This window comes from Choloepus didactylus, chromosome 20 (genome assembly GCF_015220235.1).
Source record: "Choloepus didactylus isolate mChoDid1 chromosome 20, mChoDid1.pri, whole genome shotgun sequence".
Classification (NCBI taxonomy): Eukaryota; Metazoa; Chordata; class Mammalia; order Pilosa; family Megalonychidae; genus Choloepus; species Choloepus didactylus.
Window position 1 is genome coordinate 30,334,778 of NC_051326.1, and position 26,445 is coordinate 30,361,222.

The following is a 26,445-nucleotide window of genomic DNA, read 5'->3' on the forward strand; positions in this document are numbered from 1 at the left end:
AAGCTGTGGGTGCTGGTATCTCATGCAGTTTTCTACCTTTATTCTAGTCATTTCTGGGATGCTACAACTTCTAAAACCTTTGCTAAAATTATCTATTTTCAAGCCATTCTATTTTCTTTTTTGTTACCGGATCATTTAAAGCCATGCACATTTAAGAACTCATCTCATTAATCTATCAGTTGATATGTTGTCCCATGTTTTATGTTGAAAAGATGCAGACACTTTTGGAGGCTACATTAATGAGTTAGACTTCTTCAGATTCAGGATAAAGTTTAACATTTTTATAAAGGGCCATTTTCACTCTCCTTCCCCTTGCTTATTTGAGCCATTTGAGAGTCAAGTACCCAACACATTCACTGAAGTTGCAAACCGCCACATGCCATCCCAAGCTTCTAACATCATCATCTTGTAGTTGGGTGAGCCTCTTCTCGTATCACATTCAGGGAGGCCCGCAGCTGGCTGCAAAGAAATTGTCCAAAGACAAGCTTTGGCAAAAGGAACCTGAGACTCCAAATAGGATATATAAATTAAGTGGCTGTCTAGTATTCTTTTTAGTGTTTTAACTAATGTAAAGATTGTAAATGATACTGTTTTTTTAAAACAAAGTTTCTGAGGGATAGACAAACAAGCCTCTCATCCTGCCACACATGTACTGATTAATAAAATAATGCAGTTTTGTTTTTGTTCCATAAGGTAGATTGTAGACTGCATTACACTACCTAACCTTATTAAGTTGGGAGTCAAGAAGTTCTTTCAGTTTCAGAGATTCCTCAAATAGAAACATTTGGCAAAAATAGCATTGCGTAGTAGCAAATATTTGTATTAAAAAGGGAGGTTAAAGTCCTCCCTCCCCCACCATGGAATGTTTCTGACCCTGTTCAGATTTCTTGCCCTTTTTTGAAGTGGTGGGGGTGGGAGGAAGGGAGTTCTATTTGTTGAAAGAGGGAAAAGGGCCAAGATCTTTGCCATGTAAATATAGGAACAGTTTGTCACTGTGAATGATCTGTGACATTTGGCGAATTGTATGAAATGACTTCATTTTTTTCAAATACCCACTTGGAAGTTATGAGGATATGTGAGAATATTAATGTCATAGTGTCTGACAGCTCATGGAAGAAAGGTCACCTGTAAAACTAAGGCGCCCCAGTACCGTTTCAGCTCCAAAGAAAAAACTAATCCAGCTTCCAAAGTCAAATTCCATTCACTGCTTATCATGGTGCACTGCAAGAGCACTTAACATGGGGCCAGACAGAACTGAATGAGACTCAAGTTCACTGAGTCCCAGTTTTCTCATTTTAAAGTGAAGACAATGATGTCTACTTTCCAAGGTTGCTGGAAGGATTAATGTATTTATGTGTGTGTCTAGCACAAAGTCTGACACTGGCCTTTCAAAGGAGAATGAATGATGACAATGCTTTTTGGCCGGGGGACTCAGGTTGAAGCTTCTCTTCAAATGACCGTCAAATGACTGTCTACACTTCCTAGCGTTTCTCGAGGGAAATATGGAAAAGATCAGGCAGGTAACCACTATTATTTTTAGGCCTTGGTCTCAAACCACGATGTGCACCTCTTGCTTCTGGTGAACTTGGAGAGACTACGTGGAGCCAGAAAGAGCCCTGAGAGGCCCCCTTGCCTCTAGCCCTCACTCAAAGGGATTGGAGACCATCTGGGGAAGGAACTTCTTTCCAAGAGGGATGAAGCTTTGACATGCCCCATTCTATCTTCTGTATAGTCAAAGATACAGTTACAATTGCCATAGAAAACCAAGACTCAATCAGCTTTCTTGGCCTTGACCAACATGTGACTGTTCTCCTTGTGGGTGCAGGGTGGAGATGGAGGAAAGCCATGAGATTCCTTTGGTCAACAATAGGCACTTTATGCTATCACATCTCCTTTTCCATCTGCTGCCTGTAGACACACTTGGAGGTGTCCCTTTTGTGGGTTTACAGTGTCCCTCCCACACCAGAGTGATGAGTTAGAGAAAAACTTAACATTTACACATTTTATTCACAACACAGCACTTCATATGAAACTCACACAATTTACAGATATTAAATCGGTCACAGATTTCAATGTTGGCATTATACTTAAAAGTTGTCACTCCTTCTGGCCTAATGGGTTTACATCTTCTTCTGCCTAGTTTCCTCTTCAATCAGACTTTCCTAAAAAAATATGTGAATAAGAATGTATCAAGGATGATTTTACTAGCTGAATCTCATTACATTTCTGATACTTTAATTTCTAAAATATTTATGTAGAAGGAATAGGTCTGCTTGTTTTTGTGCACTAAAAATTCCAGAGAGACATGACACAGAACGTGTCTTTTTAGGTTGTTTTACAAACACAAAATCTATATTAACAGTTTGAGAAGAGAAATGGGGAAGGAGGTGAAAGAAAGTTCTAATTAATCTGCTTGCTGTTAACCAGCCTTCACATCAATTCCCTCTTTCCAATGTCATGTTTGGGAAATTTCACTGCTTGCTATTATTTTTATCATGGGTAAGTGGGATTAGAAAAAGAAAGGAAATAAAGATGTCTGTCTGCTTTTTTCTTTGTTCTGGGGTATGGAAGTTGAAGTCACTGGTGGAATTGAGAATAATAGCTTATCTTTATACATGATTTATTCAGATGTTCCCTGCTTCTGGGTATAACTGAGAATTAACTGCAACGCCCTCTGATTGCTGCAAATAAGCAGACCCTGGAGCTCAGAAAACTGAGTTGGACATTGAGATCAAGATTTACTCTCCTATATTCAATTCCCTTTATATTTTTCTCATCAATACTTACCTTAGATTATTAGTAGATTTCTATATTTGGTGGACTTGGAAATAGTAATATTCCAATCAGAATTTGGGCCTCAAATCTGTGGCTCTGAATTATGAATTTACTGGTTTGGATATTTTATTCCAAAAGGAAAAAAAATTAAGAAACCAGAGCATCATTTTTGATTTAGACATTCTCCAGAGTTCTGGTAAACTTAGTCATACCAAGAACAATCGAAGAATCAAGTGGAGAGGGTTGGGTTAGTCTTAAAGTAGTCTAGGGGAGTGTGATTTGAACATACTTGAAGAACTGACAATAGCAGAGAGAAGAAATTCATTTTGTCAGTGATCCAAAGGCTCGAGCCAAGATTAGAAGATAAAGGTTACCAACAGATTTCAATTCAATTTAAGAAAAATGAAAGTTCCAATTACGAATGTTGTCTAACTTCTGAAAGAGTCTGATGAAATAGTGAGGGCCCTATCACAGGAGGTATTCAAGTAGATAGGAAGGTAAGCTCTGCAGTGGATGAGAGGTGGTTGTCCTAAGTGGTACACAAGGGCCTTTCCATCTCGAAAGTTCTATGTTGTGACTTTCACTCACCAGAACTCCTTTGAAGTCCCTGAGGGGAGACCGTGGCTGGTGAATGGTACATTCGAAGTGTTCAGGTTCTGCAAGTTGATCAGTCTCTTTAGCTATCTGAACAAAAGAAAGTGATTCTTTGAGATAGAGATAAAGAAATGAAACAGTATTTTCCAAAAGCATTAACTGAGAAACAGTACTTGCCCATGCAAAACAAAAAACAAGAACAAAACAAAAACAAAAAATACTTCCAAAAGTGAGGTCTAGGGGGTTGCAGGACTGAGTGCTATCCCCCTTGACTGGGAAAGTTGCAAGATTGGGACTTCAAAGACATAGTCCCCCATCAAGCATTTTTACAGAATGGTGTGAGGTTCCAGAGATAATGGAGATAATTAGAAGAGAGAATGTTTTCTCCTTAGAGATGATGAGAGTGAAATACCTTGAGAATCATGAGGAGAGGGTATACAAAAACCATAAGTTTATAGTTATTAATAGGATTGATACTTATTTTCTAATTTTTTAGCAAATATCTCATATTTCAGTGAGAGTTTCACATAATCTGTGAAGATGAGATTTTAGATTCTAGGGTTTCTTTAATGCTAAACTATCTTTATTATTTCTCCAAAAAGATATTTCTTTTCAATGAAAATTAAGTGGTTTCAAGTTTCTCTAGCTATTCTTTTCTTTTTTCCCATCCTTAACACTACGTTAAATGTCCCAGCCCTGAATCACTCATCCTTTAGGATCTAGTTGTTTCCCATAAACATAAAAACACAACAAAACTCTTTTTCATTAATTAACTAACTTTTTTTGATTAATCAGCTAGTATATATAGATACAAAATCTCTCTCAGTAATCCTCACATAATGCTGAAAAATCTCATTTTACAGATAAGAAACCAAGTATTCCATGTTAATGCTGGTGCTAGAACTGGAATATAATTTATATGAAATAAAATCCAGTATGTTTTCCACTATACTACTCTGTCTTCTTGAATTTGCTAATTCCTGTACTCTAGCAGTCTCCAACTTCTTTGCTTTAAAGCTCCTGTCAGTAAAAATTAAAATAAAAATAAAAAAAAAACATAGGGCATGCAACATTAAGGATACTCACTTATAAATTATAAAAATGTGCTACTTATTTAATATCATAGATATTTTTAAAGGATAAGAAAAAAAGTAAATAGAAGTGCTAGTATTTTCTTTCCAAATCCCAATGAATCTTCTAATACATAGAGACCTTGACTCCATCCCATTTTTCCCAATTCATTTGGCAAATTTATAAACTCAGAGTATGACACACTTTCACCCGTTGCTATATTCTCTTAGAATTTCCCCTGCTGTTTCATTAGTCCCTGTCTGAATGGAAAGTAGGCATGGGACTTTTACTTTTTAAGTGTTTCATCTCCCCCTGGAGTGCCTGGGGTAGAGTCTGGAGTTGTGCCTTTGGGGCACAAGGTGAACATTTAGCATAGTAAAATAAATTGAATCAAAGAAGCCACTTTTTCTTTTGAAGCTGGGAGAAACTTACCTCTTGGAAAGAATCAATAAAATTTTCAGCATTTCTCTTTCCTCCAGGGCGCAATCCGTAGGACCAGTGTTGGCTGCAGCAGCCCACCACACATAAAGTCAGCAGAATAAGTCCAGCTAGAAGTTTGGGTATTGGCTCCATTCTAAGAATCATCAATGTAGAATCAAAATAGGCCCAGACAGCTTTGAGTGAAAAAATCAAGATCTTTTTAGTGAAAGGCCTAATACATGTATCCCTCACCCTGCAGAAGATGATGGGATTGCCTACAATTGTCTGACAATGCCACCGAAACCCACTTGCTTGCCTTGAGTTCCTTAGAAAAATCGGTACTTTAAACTCACATGTATAGTACTTTTTAGTACTCAAATAAAATATATTTTTAGTTTATTATTTGTTTTGTTATCCAAACCTCACGATTCATCCCTTATCAACTTCACCTTTTTGCCCTAACATTTTCTCCCTGCGGAATGGTTTTCAACCGTATTATTCCTGGGATAAAGAGAAGTAGGCCCTCTGCTCTGAAAAGTAGCTCCTACTAGGAATCTCTGACTAATATAAAATTGCTTGACATTAAATGGCTACGCTATGGTACTAATTACATTTTGTTGAGTATCTGTCCTCTAGAATTCCAAACATCACTGCTGACTGGACCATATGTAAAAGACAGAGAGGATTCAACACTGTTCAAGGCATTAAGTCCCAGACCAGATGTTTCTCTGGCCAATGGGGCCTTTTATTGTCTAATGAAATGTAGAATTCTCATAAAGAGTCTTAGAATTAATTTTCATGTGATGGGGAAGAGGCTAAAGACAAAATCAAATACTTCTTGATGAGCTTCTGCAGTTTCCAAAAGGCTGGATCTCTGTGGTCAGTGGTGACAAGGGCAGTAAAGGACAAGGCTTCTTTAGATAGCATCACTCATGGACTTAACCCTCAGGGTGTGCAATGCCCAATTGATATACAATAGCATGCAATCTCACAAAGAAAGTCCTAGAAATACAAAGCATTTTACCTGTTTGGAGACAAAGAGCCAAAAGAATCCCAGGCTTCCTTTGGAGTATGTTGATTTACTGTCACTTTTCTATTTTCTTAGCTTCCTTTTTATATGAAAGTAAGGCAGGACATTGAAATCTTTCCTGCTGGCAAATTACACAGCACATCAACTATGTTTTTGTTTTTATTAATGGTATTTTTTTTTAAATCCTCACGTAAAGCCCTTTAATGGTGTATGTAATTAGAACAGTCCCTGGTGTATCTGTTAAATTTACTTAAATCTAGTCATTAAAACCTCAGCTAAGACTTTTATAGCTGAAGCCACAATTCAAAGAGATTAAAATCTAGTTATGTTGGTTTCCCTTGAGGAAACTGGCAGACCTATCAAGATTTCAAGGAAAATAGATGTCCTAGACTAAGTGAGGTTAAATGCACACATAAAAACTTTCACAAAGGAGGTCTTGCAATATATAAAGAAGTCAAGTCAGGACACTAAGGAGCTAGTCCCTGCTCTTACATACCTGCCTGATTTGTAAAAGGAGGTATTTACACCAGATGATCAGAGTTGCTTTCAGTTTCAAAAATCTTATTTATAAATAATAACAATAATAATAAAGTTATTATTGGCAGTGTACTTAGCCCATGTAGGACCCTCAAGTCTCTTCCCCAAGTTCCCTCCTTGACTTACCTTGAAAATCTTCCATAGCACCAAAAGGGGGAGGAGAAACGTGGTTAGATGCACTAAGAGCAAGACCATATAAAGCAGACAGTTCAACTCATTTCAGTAAAGGATTATTGAGTTAAAATATGCAAATCACTGTGCTAAAGGCAATGGGAGCACAAAGATGAGAAAGAATAACGACATGACATGTGAATAAGACCAACCTTACTTTTATAACAGCCTTGCAAAGTGGATATTATTCCAATTTTACAGATGTTCTACCCCAGCAGTGTGATCTTGGACATACTATTTCCACGTCTGTGAACCTCAGTACAAGCACTGTGCTTTATTTTGTTTAATGAATACATGATTATAATCACATTTTAGTCAGGGATCCCATCTTTCTTACTTATTTATTTTAAATGCAATTTTATTGAGATATATTCACAAAACCATCTTGTTTAAATATGTCAATAAATCCCTGACATATAGTCAGCAGTCAGTAAGTATAGGTTTGAATGAATGAATTGAATGAATGGGTGGATGAATGGATAGATGGAAAGCAATGCCCTTTAACCAGACTAGGCCTAATGCTTCCTCTATTTCTGTATTCAAAGATGTTTTTTATCTGACAAAAAATTAAACCTTGAATAGCATATAAACATGTACAATTGGATATAAAGGCCTATTATATTAGCTAAGCAATAAAATGGTTAAAAATAATGCATATTTGTTAATTTCTCCTCAGATATGATGCTAAACCACAGAATCATTATGTTTGCAAGGATTTGTGAGTAAAGAGCACTGGTGTCCTGCTCAAATAAACTCCCTTACTTTGTCCAGCCATCTCTAGAAAAAGTTTCAAATCCTCATGATAGGGTATAGAAGGGAATAAACGTTATAGTTGGATTACCATGCAAATAGAATAGATACAAAAAATAAACGTAAATGATTGACTTTCATTAAAATTTTTTCAATTACACTGAATAAGTTGTCATTCTGACATGGAGTGGCGTTTCATTGCACTATAATCCATAGACAATGAGAGGTTATTTTTTAATCACAGTTCATTATGTTTCAAGAGTGTCAGTTTAAACTGACCAGTTGATTTCCTGTTTGCTGAAAGAGATGTGTTTCTAACAGTGTTGCTTTAGCAGAAGATGAGGTCTTTGGTTAGGACTAATGAAATGGGAGTTCAGACCTCTGAACCTGACTGTTGTGTTCATCACTTATCTCTGGTTAAACATCATTAGATTCCTTGTGGGCTATTTCTATCAGTTCGTATTAAATTGTTTGAAAAATGTTTTGAACTTTTTAAAAGAATACAGCAACATGGTCTAGGAATTCATTCAATACGTTTTCTCTGTCCTGTAAGCTCGCATTCATATTGTCTTAGGTCACATAAATCTCAAGGAGAAACTCCAAATTTGTTATCTTATTTTCTATACCAATTAGGATATCAAACAAATAGGCAACTAATGCATTTTTTAAGTTTAATGACAAACTTGGAACCCTTTCATGATATCCAGAAATAGGTCAATTTAACAAGGAGTTAAATTTAATAAATTGGGTTTTAATAATTGGATTTTATAGTTGTCATAACCTTTTCCTAGGAAATTAAACTACAGCTTTAGAGGAAAAATTGCTTCATTTTCAGTATTTAAAGCAACATTTCAAAATGCAATAATGTTGACTTAGTAATCTTGCCAAAAGACAGATAATCTTTTTTTGCCCTAATGTAAAATCGCAGCAGGAAGAACTCATGGTTAACTCCTGCTGACATGTCTAATCAGGTTGTAAAAGGTTTTAAGAGAATTAATTCTTGGATAAGGTGCTTTAAACTGAAAATAATGTAACCACTTCTTTCTTTTTTTGGTGTACCTTTTCATTTTAAAGATAATACTTCCTTGGGGATTTAAATAAATTCTAAGGTTTTTCATATGTTAAAGAAGACTTAAAGTTCACTTGGGTGTAGATCTACAGTTTAAACAAAAAATCCATAAAATGAACTGGAGAAAATTTTCCAAGTCTTGATTTATGATGGTACCCTCCTAAGAATAATGAATATACATTTCCTATTATAACTAGACTAGACTACATTTGAAGATAGCATGTATTGCTTTAGCAAATTTACTTTAAATTTATTTTAGTCAATTACTCAAGTAGAGTACTGAATTTTATCAATTTATATATCTAGCTAATTTAGGTTAAAAACCTTTCTAGCCCTCTCATCAAAATCTACTGTATTTTTAATCTATGTGTACCATAGCATGTTCCATCATTAGAGTTTCTGCTTTTGAAATTTTCCACCCACCATCAAAATTCTCTCTCTTAGTTATAAGGCCAAAAACATTTTAGGGGCAATGTATTTAATCAGCCTAAGAAAGCTAACTGGTAATGTGCATCACCTGAAGAGTAACAAAAACAAATTAAATAAATTATTGAAAGGTGATCTTTTCTTATGTTCAGAATTAATAAAATTTGTATTGTTAGCATGTTGAATTTTAAAAAGAGGATCATAAAATAACCATATTTAAAGAAATAAATTTACTTTAATAGCACTCTCTAAGGGACTAATCCATAGTAACTGTTATGCTATTATTTCCTTTCCTACCCAGACACTCAGGGCTGGTCATCAACACTTACTGAAGATATGTAAGCAAAATATGGAAAGTGATGATTTTCAAAAGCAAAAGGAAAAAAAAAACTCCTTTTCAATATTTCATATTGTTTATTAATATAGTATACATTAGATCCAAAATCTGCAATTTCTAAGCCCACCACATGTAGATCTTTCAGATCCTTCTGCAGTTTTAGGTTATGCCTACAGAGGTACCTTTAATTGAATGAACAACATATTCTATAATTATTGAAAATATAGTACAGAGTGAAATGATTTAAATATAATTTAGGCACATATTGATTATGAAAATAGATATCTTTCAATATACTTGAAATACTTCTCTGTCTTGGTAAAAATAATAAAGCAAAGAAAATAATTCATTTCTGAAGTTGCTTTCCTTTACCTGTAAAGGTCCAATCTCCTCCCACTATGCATATGTACTCTTTACTTTTAAGGAAAGCTTTGCATATGTATATATAGAAGAATAAACTACATAAATATTGAAGACGTGTCATTCTCCCAAAGGAGGCAAACTGGTTTTTAATGATTCACTGCCTCAAACTGATGAATCTATAGAATTCAGAACCCATTTGGACACAGCTTATATCCCTGCTCTTGGGGTAGACATAGACCCCAGGTTATTGGTAAGGAAGTACAGGCCCTATCTCTGCTGCTGCAGGGAGATAACAACTCAAGAAAATCAGGCTAAAATTTGTTTAAAAAAAAAAAAAGAAAATATAAGTAAAAAAACCACAGGTGCCAACTGATTGGTATTATGTCTGGGACCAGCCAACTGCTTTTACTTTCATTTATTTATTTTTTAGTGGCTATAATCAAACTGTCAGTTTAAATTCCTCATTGCCCACTGTACGGTTTTAGCTGCAGTTATATTACGCTGACTTCTAAAAGATGACTTTGCCATTTTCATTTATATTTTATAGCTTTGTTTGCAGTAGATTTGGATTTAATATCTATTTCTAAGCTGGCCCTACTTAAACTATTTTGCATTTGAATTAAATGAATATTAATGAAGTGCCTTGGTTTTTGGTATTGAAGTATTTTCATATGCTTGTGTAAGAGATAACTAGGTTAGTAGTGTAATTAGATAAATTGCCCAGTCTGGTGTTGAGTGGAACTTGCTGAGAATGAATTTTTCTTTTCAATTAGTAATGCTCATTTAAAAATTACAACTATAGGTAATTTTTTCCTCCACCTGGAGAGTTCCACTATACTTTCAGTATGACAATGATATAGTATGATATCTTTCTTTCTACTCTGTCTCAATCAGTTAGAAAGGGGGATTTCTTTAATTTAGCTACTGTTTTGTCTAAGCATAAACATTATAAAAATAAACCTGAAAAGAGAGTCTTGGAGAGTCCAGTCTCACCATATTCATATGGTGTGACAGATATTTAATGTAGGGGAGGCATCACTAAAGCTATTTATAAACCTGAACAATCTTTTCAATATTTTCATAAAGTCTAACAATTCAAATATCCATACTGCATCTAGAGATTCAATAAATATAATTGCATATGTTGTGCTTTGCATAAATTAAAATCCTCAAATGCATTTCGAACCATGATGGTACTTTCACATCATGACTATTTAAAAGCAAATATAATAGAAACTATTCCTGATCACAAAGCCAGGCAATCCCCTATCCCATTCAAAAGGCAGCAAGATAATCTAGTTTCCTACACTGTTGAGAACAAGCATAATCCTCTAAATGTTTTCTTATCCCCTTACAGTGTTATTTCTTCTAGACAAGTGAGTGGATGGAGAGGAAAAGGGACAAGGAAAATATTTCTCATCTTGGACATCTTCCTCCAGCCCGTAAAATTCTCATCTGACACTCTGTGACATATGTAGCGGTGTCAGCATCTCTTCAAATATAGCTCCCTTTACATTGGAACCTCTTAGGTTGGCTTCTTGAAGATCACACCCAGACAAATCACAATTCTGCAAGACAGAAACAGCATTCATGTAACCAATATAGATATTTAAAGTCTTACATATTTTCTCTCAGAATGATTTCTGGTACGTATTAGGAAAATGTTCCTCTATAATAAAACTCAGTTAATTTCCTCAATTCCCTAAAATTCTATTTTCTTCTATCTGTACTTCTTATTACCACAAATATATATATATAAACAAAGGTTAAAAGGAAGCATGTCCTTTCTATTCATGTATTAGAGAATCAACCTGTTAAAATCCACAATAGACTCTAAAGTAAAAATACTATCTAAATATTTTTACTACAATTCCCATCCAAGAACAAAAACAAAAAAAAAGGTGTGTGGGGGAGGGGTGATGGGCTATGTTTTTTTAATCTGAAGAAAAAGATATTTTACTTAATAATTAAATTGTGAATTCCATTCTCCAACCCTAATTTTTTTTTAAAATAGACTATTTTTTTGAGCAGTTATAGGTTTACATAAAACTTGCCCAAGACATACACAGAGTTCCCATTTATCCTCTCCCCAACCCAGACACAGTTTCCTTTATCATTAACGTCTTGCATTAGTGTGGTACATTTGTTATAATTGATGTATCAATACTGTTACATTATTATAAACTGAAGCCCAAGGTTTACATTAGGGTTTACTGTTTGTGTTACAGTTCTAGGGGTAGACAAATGTATAAGGTCTTATATCCAGCATTACGGTATCATACAGAATGGCTTTAACGTCCTAAAAATGCCTTGTGCCCAACCTATTCATTCCTTCCCTACCCCCAACCCCTAGCAACCACTGATCTTTTTATTGTCTCCATAGTTTTGCTTTTTCCAAAATGTCATACAGGTGACTGGCTTCTCTGACTTAGCAATATGCATTTAAAGTTCCTTATGTCTTTTTGTGGCTTGATAGTTCCTTTATTTTTATCACTGAATAATATTCCATTGCATGGATGTTCCACAATTTGTCCATTCACCTATTGAAGGACATCTTGGTTGCTTCCAAGTTCAGGCAATTATGAATAAAGCAGCTATAAGAATTTGTGTGCTGGTTTTTCTGTGGATATGTTTTTAATTCCTTTGCATAAATGTCTAGGAGTACAACTGCAGGGTCATATGGTAAGCCTATGCTTAACTTTGAAAGAAACTGCCCAACCAGTATTCCAAAATTGCCGTAAGTACCATTTTGCATTACTACCAGCAATGACTGAGTTTCTGTTGCTCCACATCCTTGCTACAATAATAGGTATGCCCTACAATGTGGTATTTCATTGCTTTAATTTGCAATTCCCTAATGATATATGATATTGAGCATCTTTTCAAATGCTTATTTTCCATCCGCATCTTCTTCAGTGAGGAGACTATTCAGTTCTTTTGCCCAAGTAATAAATGGGTTGTTTTCTTATTATTGAGGTTTTTTTTTTTTTTATGCATGTCTTTATTTTATTAGTCTTCTACCCATACACTGGTTAAAGGGGGTGTCAGTCACAAGGTTTTTACAATCACAGAGTTACATGATGAATGCTATATAGTTATACAATCATTATTAAAGATCAAGGCTACTGGATTATAGTTTAACAATTTCAGGTTTTTCCTTCTGGCTATTCTAATACACTAGGAAGTAAAAAGAAATATTTATATAATGAGTCAGTAGTCATAATTATTTGTTAAATCCTAACTTCTCAGTTACAACTCCTCCCTCTCATTTGATCATTCTCTCAATCTTCAGGGATATCTGGGCAAAGACCATTCCAACTTCTTTGTACTGAAAAGGGATGTCAACATTATGGGGTAGAAAAATAAAACTGACTGATGTTCTTGGAGAGACTGGTACCTCTGGGTTTCAGGGCTTATCGGGAAGCTTTAAGTTTCTGAAAAAATAAACTTAATAGGTAAAACTTTTATAGAGTCTTAGATAGATGCCAGGGTACTCTTTAAGGTTTTAGGAATACTGTTGGTTAGGGTTTGGCATACTGTGGCAATTTGCAATATCTGGATGAAGGTTGCATAAGAATAACCTCCAGAACAACCTCTCGACTCTATTTGAAATCTCCTAGCACTGAAACTTTATTTTGTTTCTATTGTTGAGTTTTAAAAGTTCTTCGTATATATATCCTTTAAAAGATATGTAATTTACAAATACTTTCTCCTGGTCTGTGTCTTGTCTTTTTGTTCTCTTACCTGTGTTTTTCATAAAGCATGTTTTTAACTTTAATGAAGTCCAACTTATCAATTATTTCTTAAATGGACTGTGCTTTGGGGTTGTATCTAAAAGTCTTTGTCAAACCCAAGATCACCTACTTTTTTCCTGTGTTATCTTTTATAAATTTTATAGTTTTGCATTTTACATTTAGGTCTATGATTGATTTTGAGTTAATTTTTGTGCAAGGTATAAGGTCTCTGTCTAGATTCATGATTTTTTTTTTTTTATGCATTTGGATGCCCAATTGTTCCAGCACCATTTGTTGAAAATACTATCCTTTCTCTCTTGAATTGCCACTGCTCCCTTGTCAAACATCATTTGGCTATATTTGTGTGAGTCTATTTCTAGGCTATTTCCATTAATCTGTCTATGCAGCATAAAGAAATAAAGAGCTGAGGTGAAGGTAACCATTTGGGTAATAATAAATGCCAGTATTACTGTATTGTAAGTGTCCTGTAAGACACTTCTCATGTCCTACAGGTGCTAAAATGCAAAAACATAAAAAGTAATAATAAACCTATGGTTTGGGACATATAATACAAAAAGATATAATGGTAACAAGTACAAAAAAAGGTAGGAGGATGGAAGAGTATAGGTGTATGCTACCAAAGTCAAGTTGGTTATCAAACCGAACATGATTATTACATACTCGGGATGTCAAATTTTAACCCCATGGTAAACAAGAAAAATATTTGAAAATATATATAGATAGGAAAGAGAGGTACTCAATATGGTACAACATAAAAAACCAAATAAATATAAAAGTAGGCATTAACAGAAGAATTGAGGGGCAAAAAAGGCTTAAGACTTACAAAAGCCGAATAAAGAAGAAAGGACTGCATTATCAGTAGTGACTTTAAATGTAAATGGATTAAACTCTCCAGTCAAAAGGCAGAGATTGGTAGAATGGATAATAAAGCATGAACCAACAATATGCTGACTGCAAGAGTCTCACCTATATTCAAGGATACAAGTAGGATGAAAGTAAAAGGACAGAAAAACATATACCATGCAAGTTATAACCAAAAGAAGATAGGGTAGCTATACTAATATCAGATAAAATAAACATTAAGTCAAAAACAGTTACAAGTGACAAAGATGGTCATTATATAGTGATAAAGGGGTCAATTCAATAAGATGTAATATATATGAACTTAACAGTAGAGCTCCAAAATATATTAAGCAAATACTGACAGATTTGAAGGCAGAAATTGACAGTTCTATGTTAACAGTAGGAATAATTTAATACACCACTTTCAATAATGGATAAAACATCCAGTCAGAAGATCAATAAGGAAATGCAAGACAAGAGCAATACTCTAAACCAACTAGATTTAACAGACATATATAGAACAGTTCACTCAATAACAACAGAATACACATTCCTCTTGAGTGCACATGGATCATTCTCCAGGATAGAACATATGTTCGGTAACAAAACAAGTCTTAATAAATTAAAAAATATTGAAATCATACAGTGTATCTTCTCTGAACACAATGAAATGAAGCTAGAAATCAATGACCAAGGGAGAAATGGAAAATTCACAAATGCGTGGAAATTAAACAACACACTCTTAAACAACCAATGGCATAAAGAGGAAATCACAAGGGAAATTAGGAAATATCTTGAGGTGAATTAAAATGAAAACACAACGTGCCAAAACTTACGGGATGAAGCAAAGGCAGAGCTGAGAGGGAAATTTATAACCCTAAATGCTTACATTTAAAAAGAAGAAAGACTTCACATCAGAGACCTAAACTCAAGCTGGAAGAACTAGACAAAGAACAAAGTAAAGCCCAGGCAAGGAGAAAGTAGGAAATAACAAAGATGTGTGGAGATAGAAGAAATAGAGAGGGAAAAGAAAAAAAGAATCAATAAAACCAAAAGTTAGTTCTTCGAAAAGATCAGTAAAATTGACAAATTTTTAGCCAAAATGATAAAGAAAAACCACATAATCATCTCAACTGACAAAGAAAAGGTATTTGACAAAATACAGCATCCTTTTTTGATAAAAATACTTTGAAAACAGGAATAGGGAGAAACTTCCTCAACATGAAAGGCGTATATGAAAAATTCACACAGCTAATGTACTCAGTGGTGAAAGATTGGAAGCCTTCCCTCTAAGATATGGAACAAGACAAGGATGCCCACCGTCATCACTGTTATTCAACATTGTGCTGAAAGTTCTAGCCAGAGCAGTTAGGTAAGAAAAAGAAATAAACGGCATCCAAATTAGAAAGGAAGAAGTAAAACTTCCACTATTTGCAGATGATATGATCCTATGTATAGAAAGACCTGAAAAATCTACAACAAAACTATTAGAGCTAATAAAGGAATTCAGCAAAGTGGTGGGATACAAGATCAACATGCAAAAATCACATTTACAATGGCCACTAAAAGAATCAAATATCTAGGAATTTAACCAAGGAGGTAAAGGACTTGTATACAGAAAACTACAAAACATTGCTACAAGAAATCAAAGAAGACCTAAATAAATGGAAGAACATTTTGTATTCATGGATTGGAAGACTAAATATTGTTAAGAAGTCAATTCTATCCAAATTGATTTACAGATTCAACCAATCCCTATCAAAATTCCAATTGTTTACTTTTGAGAAATTAAAAAGCCAATTATCAAATGTATTTGTAAGGGTAAGGGGCCCCAAACAGCCATAGACATCCTGAAAAAGAAGAATGAAGTTGGACTTTAAAGCATATTACAAAGCTACAGTGCTCAAAAAAGCATGGTAGTGGCATAAGGATAGTTATTTTCATCAATGGAGTCAAATTGAGAGGTCAAAAATAGACACTCACATCTACGGTTAATTGACTTTTGACAAGGCTGCCAAGTCCACTCAATTGGGAAAGAAGAGTCCCTTCAACAAAAGTTGCTGGATAAATGGATATCCATATGCAAAAGAATAAAAGAGGACCCCTATGCGGGACACTGATTACGTGTTTCAACTTGGCGGGCCTGGGCTGGGGGACCGGATCCACCCCTGGGGAGGGTAGTGGGCACGGGCGACAGCGCCCTCTACAGCCCCCCGGGCCTGGGAAAGTGAGGCCGGAGGCAGGCCCCATTTCCTCTCCCAAAATACCAGTGTTAGGGGAGGCTTGCCGGAGGGAACCGCCTTTTCCCCACCCCCTTATCTTGCCCGGACACTCCCCATTGCCAGCGCAACTCCCATCACCACCAGTGCGCATACATTATTGCCAGACACCGTTACCGGAGCAACTCTCGCCCCTTTTCAATCAACCTCCGCGCCCTCTCAGAACCAATCCAAGCCTTTAACCTCTACAGCTACCCCGCCCTCTAAACCGCCCGATATAAGCTTGTACTCTCCCCTAATAAACTCTCTTGGTTTTCTTCATCCTAAAAGAAACGTGTCCCGCCTGTTCCTTTCTCGCCGCCCTCCATACTTTGCACGCCTCCCGCCGGGGACCTGGCCAAGTCCCCCGCCTCACCCTCGCCTCCGGGAAAGAGCCCCCGCCGCCGGTACCCTCGGAGCAATCCTGGGAGCCTAGGATTTAGCAACCGGCCGCCACCCTCCCCCAGACGAGTCAACTGCGACCGCACCCCTATCTCACACCATATACAAAAGTTAACTCAAAATGGATCAAAGACCTAAATTTAAGAACCCAGACTATAAAACTCCTAGCAGTAAGCATGGGGAAGCATCTTCAGGATCATGTATTAGGCAACAGTTTCTTAGACTTATACCCAAAGCATAAGCAACAAAAGAAAAAATAAGTAAATAGGACCTCTTCAAAATTAAAAATTTTTGTGCATTAAAGGACCTTGTCAAGAAAGTAAAAAGGCAATCTACTCAATGGGAGAAAATATTTGGAAACTGCATATCCAATAAGGGTTTAATATCCAGAATATAAAGAAATCATACAGATCAATAACAAAAGACAAACAACCCAACTAAAAATGGGCAAAAAGACTTAAATAGACATTTCTTCAAAGAGGAAATGCAAATGGATAAAAAGCACATGAAAAGAAGCCCAACATCACTAGTTAATAGGGAAATGAGATCATTTCACACCTACCAAAATGACCACTATTAAAAAAAAACAGAAAACTACAAGTGTTGGAGAGGATGTGGAGAAACAGGAATACTCATTCATTGCTGGTGGGAATATAAAATGGTATAGCTGTTGTGGAAGACAGTTTGGAAGTTCCTCAGGAAGCTAAGTATAGAATTACCATATGACCTCGCAATTCTGGTATTAGGTATATACCCAGAAGAACTGAAAGCAGAGATTCAAACATATTTAGACACCAATGTTCATAATGGCATTATTCACAATTGCCAATAGATGGAAGCAACCCAAGTGTCCATTAACCGATGAATGGATAAACAAACTGGTACATACGTATGATGGAATATTATTCAGCTATAAAAAAGAAGGAAATCCTGATGCATGTGACAACATAGATGAATCTTGAGGACATAATGCTGGGTGAAATAAGTCAGACACAAAAGGACAAATATTGTATGATCTCACCGTTATGACCTAAGTATAATAAGCAAAGTTATAGAATTAGAATCTGGATAGACTGGGATTAGAGAATGGGAAGTTGATGCTTAATTTGTACAGAATTTCTATTTAGGTTGATAGCAACAGTTTGGAAATGGATGGTAGTGAGTGTCATTAACAGCACTGACTGTATAGGTGAATGTGATTAAAAGAGAAAACTTTAGGATATATATGTTACTAGAATAAAAATCAAAATATAAAACATAGGACCATACAACACAGTGAACCCTATTGTAGATGATGGACTATAGCTAACAGTATAATAAGAGTGTTCTTTTATGACTTACAACAAATATAAGGTACTAATACAAGGTGGTAATAATAGGATGGTATATGGGGGAAAAATACCTAATGTAAATAATGAATGATTAAACTAGTTTAATAATCTCTGTAACAAAGGTAACTATTGTTAATAAAAATAGTACAATTTATTTTAAAAGTGCTATCATTAATAGTAACAAATGTTCCACACCAATGCAAGCATTGGTGATGGGGTAGTGTATGGGAATCCTGTATTTTAGGCATGAGTGTTTTGTAAACTCAGAACTTCTCTAACAATAATAATAATAATAAAAAATTGTACAGGGTCTCAGTTTGGAATGATGGAAAAATTTTGGTAATGGATTGTGGTAATAGTAACACAACATTGTGAACATAATTAACTGTACTGGAATATGTATCTGAATGTAGTTAAAAGGAGAAATGTTAGGTTGTATATATAATAACAGAATGAAAATTTTAAAAAATCCATGGAACTGCACTACATAAACAGTAACCCTAAATTAAACCATGGACTATAATTAACAGTACAATTATAAGAATGTGCTATCATCAATTGTAACAAATGTTCTACACCAATGCAAGGTGTTAATAATAGGGTAGTATATGGGAATCCTGTGTTTTATGCATGATTGTTCTTTAAACTCACAACTTCTCTAATAAGGGAAGAAAATGTGGCCCTATTGCAATGAAAAAAAAAGCAATTTGGAATTATGAAATTAAAACTTAAGAAAAATGCAATATATTACATTAATCAAGCATCTATCAAACTTATCTACTTGAGAAAGACCCGAGGAAAAGGAAAGAAATTCAATCAACTCAGACCGAATGTCTGATGAATCTTCAAAAATCTGAAATTGGCATGTATTAACTTATGTAACTAAATTCTGCTCTGTAATTCAAATTTGTCTAAACAAGCAATTGAAATGAAAAACATTCCTCCAGCTGTGCTAGCATTTACCTGGCAGTTTTTACTAACCAACTATTTTATGATTTCAATAAATTTTCCCTGAGTTACTCAGTAATTCCAGATTAACAAGAATTTTTTTTAAGTCAGTGACTCACCTCTAAATCAGTTCCTGCCAGAGTTGCTCCTCTAAGGTTACAGTTCTTCAACTTTGCATTTTTTAATGTAGCAACCCTCAGGTTAATTCCTGTCATTTGACTTCCTTCCATATCCACACCTTTCAGATTAGCACCTAAAGTGAATACATTTTGGGAGTAGTTTGACTTAAAAATACTAATAGTTATCCCCATTTAAAATACTGCAATATGATTGAATGGAGGTGAATGATGACAGGCTCCTGTAACTTTGGAAATGAATCTGTGAACTATGAATCTCAGACTTTCAACCAGTTTATAGTCGAAGATTTTGTATATAAAGAATTCACTGTTAAAGATTTGTTTGCTCATACTATAAATTAAGAATGTTTTAGGGTATGTTTTTTGTTATTTTTTTAATTTATAATTTGTGTTTTATTTCTTTTTTTAATACTTTTTTTGTGAAATTTAACATATATACATAACAGTGATGACTTTCAAAGTACGATTTAAAAGTAGTTAGAGCACCAATTTCAAAGAATGTTATGGGTTACAGTTCCACAATTTCAGTTATTTCCTTATTGTGAAATATAATATTTATACAGAAAGGTGATAACTTTCAAAGTGTAATTTAAGAGTAGCTGTAGAGCAAATTTCAAAGAATGTTACGGGTTCCAGTTCCACCATTTCAGTTACTTCCTTCTAGCTATTCTAATACCCTAGCATCTAAAAAAAGAAAAAAAATTATATAAAGATTCAGTATTGTAATCCTTTGTTAAATCCTATCTTGACTGTTGCCACTCCTTCCTCTCATTTAATCACTTTCTTAATCTTCAGGGATGTCTAGGGAGTGACCACCTTAATTTGTTCATATTGAAAAGGGGTGTCAACATTATGGGGAAGAGGGCTGCATCTGGCTGTTGTTCTTAAAGAGGCTGTTGCCTCTGGGTTTTAGGACTTGTGTGGCATAGGAACACTATAGTAGATTTAAGTTTCTGAGAGATTAACTTATGAAACTTTCATAGACTCTCCAAAAGGGACCTAGGTATTTCAGGACTACTGTTGGTTAGGCTTTGCATACTGTCACCATTTGGGATTTCTAGCTGGAGCTTGCATAAGAGTTACCTCCAAGATTAGGGTATATTTTTGAGAGGAGGAATTCAATTGAGTCTTACAATAATTCGTGCTTTTATAATATGCCTCTACAAATTTATGACAAAGGAGAGATGTACTATGTCTCCTCAACAGGCAAGTAAACAAAGTGACCAGTTCACAAACACAACAAATCAACAGAATTCATAAACAAAATATTAAATCTAAAATGACAAAAACTGCTTGCCTTTGTACAAACTAAAATTCTTCATTTGTTAATATAAGTGTATTTTGTTCTATTTGAAAGCTTAAGATATTGATATTTAATTCTTCAACTAAAACCTCCTTAAATATTAGAGGCTAGATTTCTTCTGAGTTCTCAATTTTGATTAGCATATGACTAATACCAGAGAGTCATCTTTTTCTAATGCAAATTCTCCAAATATGATAACAGAAGAAATCTACACCCTTTACGTATCCTGTTTTACTCTTAACAATTATTTTGATGGGCTTTTTACTTTGTGGTATGCTTTCAACATGAACAGGGTACCTGTAGTTAGGATCTCACCTTCTAAATTGGCTTTAAGACCAGAGGGATCTTCAAAATTACACAGTTTCAAGGATGCCCCTTCTGCATTAGAACATAGCATCTTGACCCCTTGGAGATTTGCACACTGGAAAAGAGAAAAGTCCATGTTTTAAGGTCCATAATTTTGCTTGGAAAAGAAAAAGAAACCGTAAAAGAAAAAAAGAGAAAAGAGAAATAAAGCTCAATTCCATACACTCGCAATTAGCTACTTCCTGTTTACCATAAAGACTTCTCCAACTGAACCAAAACAGAACTAAGAAATTTTTTTAAAAGAAATAGATTTTTTAAAAGAATTATTTTAAAAGAAACAAATTAACGACAGCATGCCCACTTCCTATAAACATAAGGGTGGCCCACTTTATATAAACATAAGGATTTAGATAAAGAAGTTGGGGCATCAAACTATGACATTCCTGTTTTTTATAAATAGCCTTGAGTGTGACAATATGGCAGTCAAACTTTATGGGTAAGGAAAGTGTGCCAGTTTGGATGTATTACGTCCCCCCAAACACCATTATCTTTGATGTAATCTTGTGTGGGCAGACTATCAATGTTAATTAGATTGTAATTCTTTAAGTGTTTCCATGGAGATGCGCCCCACCCAACTGTGGGTGATGACTCTGACTGGATAATTTCCATGGAGGTGTTGGCCCGCCCACTGGGTAGGTCTGAATTGAATTACTGGCACACTATATAAGATCAGACAGAAGGAGCGAGCTTGCTACAGCCAAGAGGGACACTTTGAAGAAAGCACAGGAGCTGCAGATGAGAGACAATTTAAAGACGGCCGTTGAAAGCAGACTCTTGCTCCGGAGAAGCTAAGAGAGGACAACTATCCCAAGTACAACTAAGAGTGACATTTTTGAGGAACTACAGCCTAGAGAGGAACGTCCTGGGAGAAAGCGATTTTGAAACCAGAACTTTGGAGCAGATGCCAGCCATGTGCGTTCCCAGCTACCAGAGGTTTTCCAGAAACCATTGGCCATCCTCCAGTGGAGGTACCTGATTGCTGATGTGTTACCTTGGACACTTTATGGTCTTAAGACTGTAACTGTATAACCAAATAAACCCCGTTTTATAAAAGCCAGTCCATCTCTGCTGTTTTGCATTCTGGCAGCATTAGCAAACTAGAACAGAAAGCAAAAATTTGCTAGGAACATTACAAAAAGAACCTTTAAATGTACTGGAAACCAAAAAATTTGTGTGACTCGTTTTATTACAATATTCACTTTATTGCAGTGGTCTGGAACTGAACCCACAGGATCTGGTGCTGGTATATATGAAACAAAATTGATTCTGTGTTGATATTTGTTGAAAGTGGGTGATGGAGGTATAGTAGAGATTTACTATACTATTCTATTTTTTTTATATGTTTTCCAAAAAAAAGTCATTAAAAAAAGAAACAGGAAAAGAAAACCCATGCTTTAGATTCTAGTTCCAGCTCTGCAATAAACTAGCCATTTGGCTTTGGGCAAGTTTCCAGGACTCAGTTTCTCAATCTGTAAAACAACAGGGTCATATCTAAATAATCGTTAAGGTCCCTTAGAGCTCTTACCATGCTATAAGTCTTGGACTGGAAATATTCAATGGATAGTAAAGAGCTGAATTATTACATCAGCTTCTATGCAGCAAGAAAATATCAATAAGAACAGGCAGAGCATGTAGGAGAAACACTTTAAAGTATGCTGCCAGAAGAGTGTGGCACAGATACAGACTGCTTAACCGTGACAAGAACTGAGAGATCACCTTGGTTTAGAGCAGAATTGGATCATTCCTATGGAAAAAAATTCACAGACCATGAGAGAAAGAAGCAAAGTATAAACTGGGTGAGAAGTTCAACAAGAACTATCAGGTAAGTCCTATGTGGCAGAGTTCTTGCAAGCATCTTATTTTGCAGACACTGTATACACATGGCTATTAATTAGCAGCCATCCTCAAATGCCAAGGACAATTAGAAATGAGTTTTGACTCGCACAGCCTACCCATTCTGGGCAATGACTCTTCAACATGAGCCATTTTTATTCTTCATAATAAACCTTACAATTCTATAGCACTTTGGTTTATCAAGTACTTTTCCATGTATATTTGACCATCACCTAAAGTGATATGGGAAGCACAAGTATTATGAGTCTTATTTTACATAAGAAAATTATGGCTCAGGTTCACAGTAATACTATGATTAAATAGAACTCAAAACTAGTTGTATTAAAAATGATAATAATAATAACAAAAAAAACCTAGCTGTATTGATTGATCCAGTCTGTTTTATTTTTTTATCTTTTCTGTCCTTAACAAAAACAAGCCAAGCTGCCTCAAAACATTTTATTATTTAAAGACCAAGTCCTTTTTTTCCTTGTGCTGTTAGTCTTTTGACTATTTTGCTACCGATTTGAACCTTCATTGTAAGAAGGAACAAGCGCATGAAAGTAACTGATTTTGTTACTAGCTCTGATATAAGCTGCACGGAAAAACAGGCTGCAACTAAGGAATAAACAAAAATTATGATAATTCAGTACAGATTTACCGAATAACTACCAAAAGCAAGGTGCTGTACTAGGTGCTGGTAAGTCAAAAGGTATAAAGACATGGACCTCGATATTAAGGAGCTTAAAGTTGTTACAAGTTCATGGATTTCACCACTGGTTCTGCATATGTCCTCCAACCTCAAATCAACACAGGTAATTGTTACATGAGTATATACATATCCATATATACACAAACATATATACATGTGCATACATTTATATATCTAGAGAGAGAGGGAGTCATTAAAATGTTAACTCCCACAGATTCATGCATAGCATATTTACTTAAAAATTTCTCTGCCAAATACCTCTAGAGCAATAACAATTTCCTATTCCAAAAATAAGGCTGAATAGATTTCAAAGGACATTTTTAGTTTTATAGAAGCCCTGATAAATAAAGTACACTAATTGAGACTGTGATCTAACTTTTTATTAGTTGCTAAGCCTTCCTGGGCTATGTTTAATCAAGGATGTCAAAGTAGCAAAAACAACCTATTTCATTTTCAGAGCCTTAAGTTTTATCATCAGTTTAGTATACTGTTTTCAAGTAAACACTCCAGTAAGAGACAGATAATTCCTGCTCTTTGATACTCTTCTAAATAGACTAAAAATGTAATTTTTTCTTTTAACCAAAAATGATTCTTACATCAAGCACTGAGCCAGAGAGATCAGCTCGTTCAAGATTTGCACAGCAGAGATTAGCATGGGCAAGATTGCAGCGGCTTAAATTGGCCATTTTGAAATTAATGTATCGAAGGTCCAAACGAGAAAGATCTGCACCACTGAAGTTTAAACCCTAAAATTAAAAAACACAAATGGTCAAAATATTTAAGCAATCTGTTTCTATTAAATTTAATTATTATAGCTAACTACCAAGTTTTTAAAAGCAACTGAAGTTCAATCATTTAGAATTTATTATAAAACATGATCAAAGGAACTTAAATACATAAAATAAGTATCTTTAATGGATTACTGCTAAAAGGAACTCTATTTAACATATAGTAGAATGCAGCCTGGCTACACCTAATTTATGTGCAGAAGTTTCTAAAGAAGGATCTTTGTTAATCACAAATCTGTCAATAAGTGTTATTTTAGGTAAGCCTGAATATATTGAAATTATCTTATTAATTCCATAATTCAAGAGCGTTTTATTAAGAAATAAGCATTTTGGTTTTGAAAATATACTATAATATGTAAAAGTAAAAATATCTGCCACTGTCTATGTATAGTAACTGAACAATTGGATTTTTATTTTAACTGCTGTAATTTCAATGCACTACTCAAAATCTGCAACATAAGAAATAATTAGAAAATAAAATGGCTATTTCACCTCTTCTATGCTAACCATTTTGTGATTAAATAAACATTATGATCCATAATTAAATTATATCTTTCATGATAAACGAAAATAAAGCAAAAAAAGAAAAGTCCCAAAGACTGTAAAACATTATTCATAAATACTAATAACTCATGTAAAAGTCTGATTTAATTACCTGGCAACGCAATTCTGATTTAGTTGGAGTGGCTAGTAGAAATCGGACAAATTCCTTTCGGGATATTGGTGAATGATCCTCTGGTGGTTGAGAATTCTTGAAATAGATATTAGAAATTAGTGAGACATTTTGGGGGATAGCTACAATAAATGCAATATCTGCTAATATAAAAAAATCTTTACCTTTATTGCCACTTCAAGGTGTTCAATCAGTGAGTCAATACCAAAAAATCTGGCTTCTTCTAACACACCTATCAGAAAAAATATTATTTGACTTTTACAGAAACCTATTCATTTTAATGTTTATAGAATTCTTTATGATAAATCCTTACAGTGGAACTGAAATTCAACGAGTACTCAACAAAGAGAAAAATAATTTATGTTTGGAACATAAATATAGAATATTTTTAAATATGTAAAAGAAGGTTTTTCTAAATAGTTTACCTGCTGCAAAAGGAAAAAAAAAGAAAGCTAATTAATTAGAATAAAAGTCTTCCATATATCAAAATTATTTCTGGTAATTGCTTTATTTTTTTAATTTTTTTTAATTCAATTTTATTGAGATATATTCACATACCATACAATCATCTACGGTGTACAATCAGCTGTTCACAGTACCATCATATAGTTATGACTTCATCACCCCAATCTATTTTTTTTTTTTTTTTGGCATTACTAAAAGAATTTTTATTTCTTAAAAAGATTCATCTGGTAATTGCTTTAAATAGGCCAGAAGCAAGAAATCCTAATATCGCAGTTGTAGAATAATTATTTTAGTGATTTGATTGTTAATCCAATAAAAATCATTAGTTTACCTAATCCTTACATTTCATTGACTTTTTAATGGAGCAGAAATGAATAGGTTTGTCACAAATATCTACACTTACAGAACCAGAAAATTACGGAAATGAATAAAAGTAAGTTAACTACATAAGAAAAGTCAAAAGTATAACTCCAAAACCTTTCTTATAGGAGAATCAATCAAAAACTATTTCTAAATGATAACAGAGATTTCACCTATCATTTACTTTTCTTAATGTGGTGAAAAACTTCATCAGAGTATGTGGGAATAAATTTGAAATCCATTATCTTTTAAATACAGGCTTCAGTCCTTAGTTAGCTGAATCTACTTGGTAAAAAACTACTGAGGACTCAGGAATTACAAAGAAAATAAAAAGTCATAATCCCTCCCTTCAAAGTGTTCCCTATTAATAAGGGTAATAAATATGTAAGGGAAATACTGAATCAGAAACATAATTAGATAGAGATACAGAAAGCTACAAGTGGTTATTTGGGAAGAATATTATCTTTTCTAGAAAAACCCAAACTCCACCTCCAGTATTCTAATTGCCAAATAAAGGTCACCTAATTTACAGCATATCACTCAGTAGTCACTCTGGCATTATGCTTTCCAGTCCATATCAGAGTGACTCAATCTCTGCATTCCTCATGAAGGGGCAGGCATACTGTCCCAGGTAGAAACCCACCATAAAAGGGGTTTGGGCCTTGTTCTGTTTGCCAAGATCATCTGAGTAAAGCAGAATGTCTCAGCAATTGTGGGAAGCATTTTTT

General features: G+C 34.6%; 2 protein-coding genes across 3 annotated transcripts in view; both read right to left on the reverse strand.

Annotated features, from left to right (window-relative positions):
* Positions 1-1,987: 1,987 nt before the first annotated feature.
* On the reverse strand, positions 1,988-8,056 carry GNRH1 (gonadotropin releasing hormone 1). 2 transcript variants are annotated; one of them, XM_037813066.1, is made up of 4 exons: positions 5,885-8,056; positions 4,873-5,014; positions 3,364-3,459; positions 1,988-2,162 (listed from the first exon to the last, which is right to left on the reverse strand). In XM_037813066.1, exons 2-4 carry the CDS (start codon positions 5,011-5,013, stop codon positions 2,121-2,123), a joined length of 279 nt encoding a protein of 92 aa, XP_037668994.1. In that variant the 5' UTR covers position 5,014; positions 5,885-8,056; the 3' UTR covers positions 1,988-2,120. The 2 variants fall into 2 exon arrangements, with proteins under 2 accessions (XP_037668994.1, XP_037668992.1); XM_037813064.1 differs by having other exon boundaries at positions 4,873-5,054; positions 5,885-8,054.
* Positions 8,057-9,875: 1,819 nt separating this feature from the next.
* KCTD9 (potassium channel tetramerization domain containing 9) overlaps positions 9,876-26,445 on the reverse strand; it is a 41,533-nt gene continuing 24,963 nt past the window's right edge. The window contains exons 7-12 of the mRNA XM_037813063.1: positions 25,057-25,124; positions 24,875-24,970; positions 24,028-24,177; positions 20,836-20,941; positions 19,200-19,333; positions 9,876-11,111 (exon numbers count right to left, since the gene is read on the reverse strand). Coding sequence (XP_037668991.1) covers positions 10,995-11,111; positions 19,200-19,333; positions 20,836-20,941; positions 24,028-24,177; positions 24,875-24,970; positions 25,057-25,124 — 671 coding nt within the window. The 3' untranslated portion in view covers positions 9,876-10,994. The remainder of the gene's footprint in view (positions 11,112-19,199; positions 19,334-20,835; positions 20,942-24,027; positions 24,178-24,874; positions 24,971-25,056; positions 25,125-26,445) is intronic.

Excerpts from the sequence above, each read along its gene's own strand:
- GNRH1 (XM_037813064.1), bottom strand. The coding sequence starts at position 5,025 with ATGATTCTTAGAATGGAGCCAATACCCAAACTTCTAGCTGGACTTATT. Across the intron at positions 3,460-4,872 it reads TTATTGATTCTTTCCAAGAG|ATAGCTAAAGAGACTGATCA; the intron begins GTAAGTTTCTCC and ends TCTTTTGTTCAG. Across the intron at positions 2,163-3,363 it reads GGGACTTCAAAGGAGTTCTG|GAAAGTCTGATTGAAGAGGA; the intron begins GTGAGTGAAAGT and ends ATATTTTTTTAG.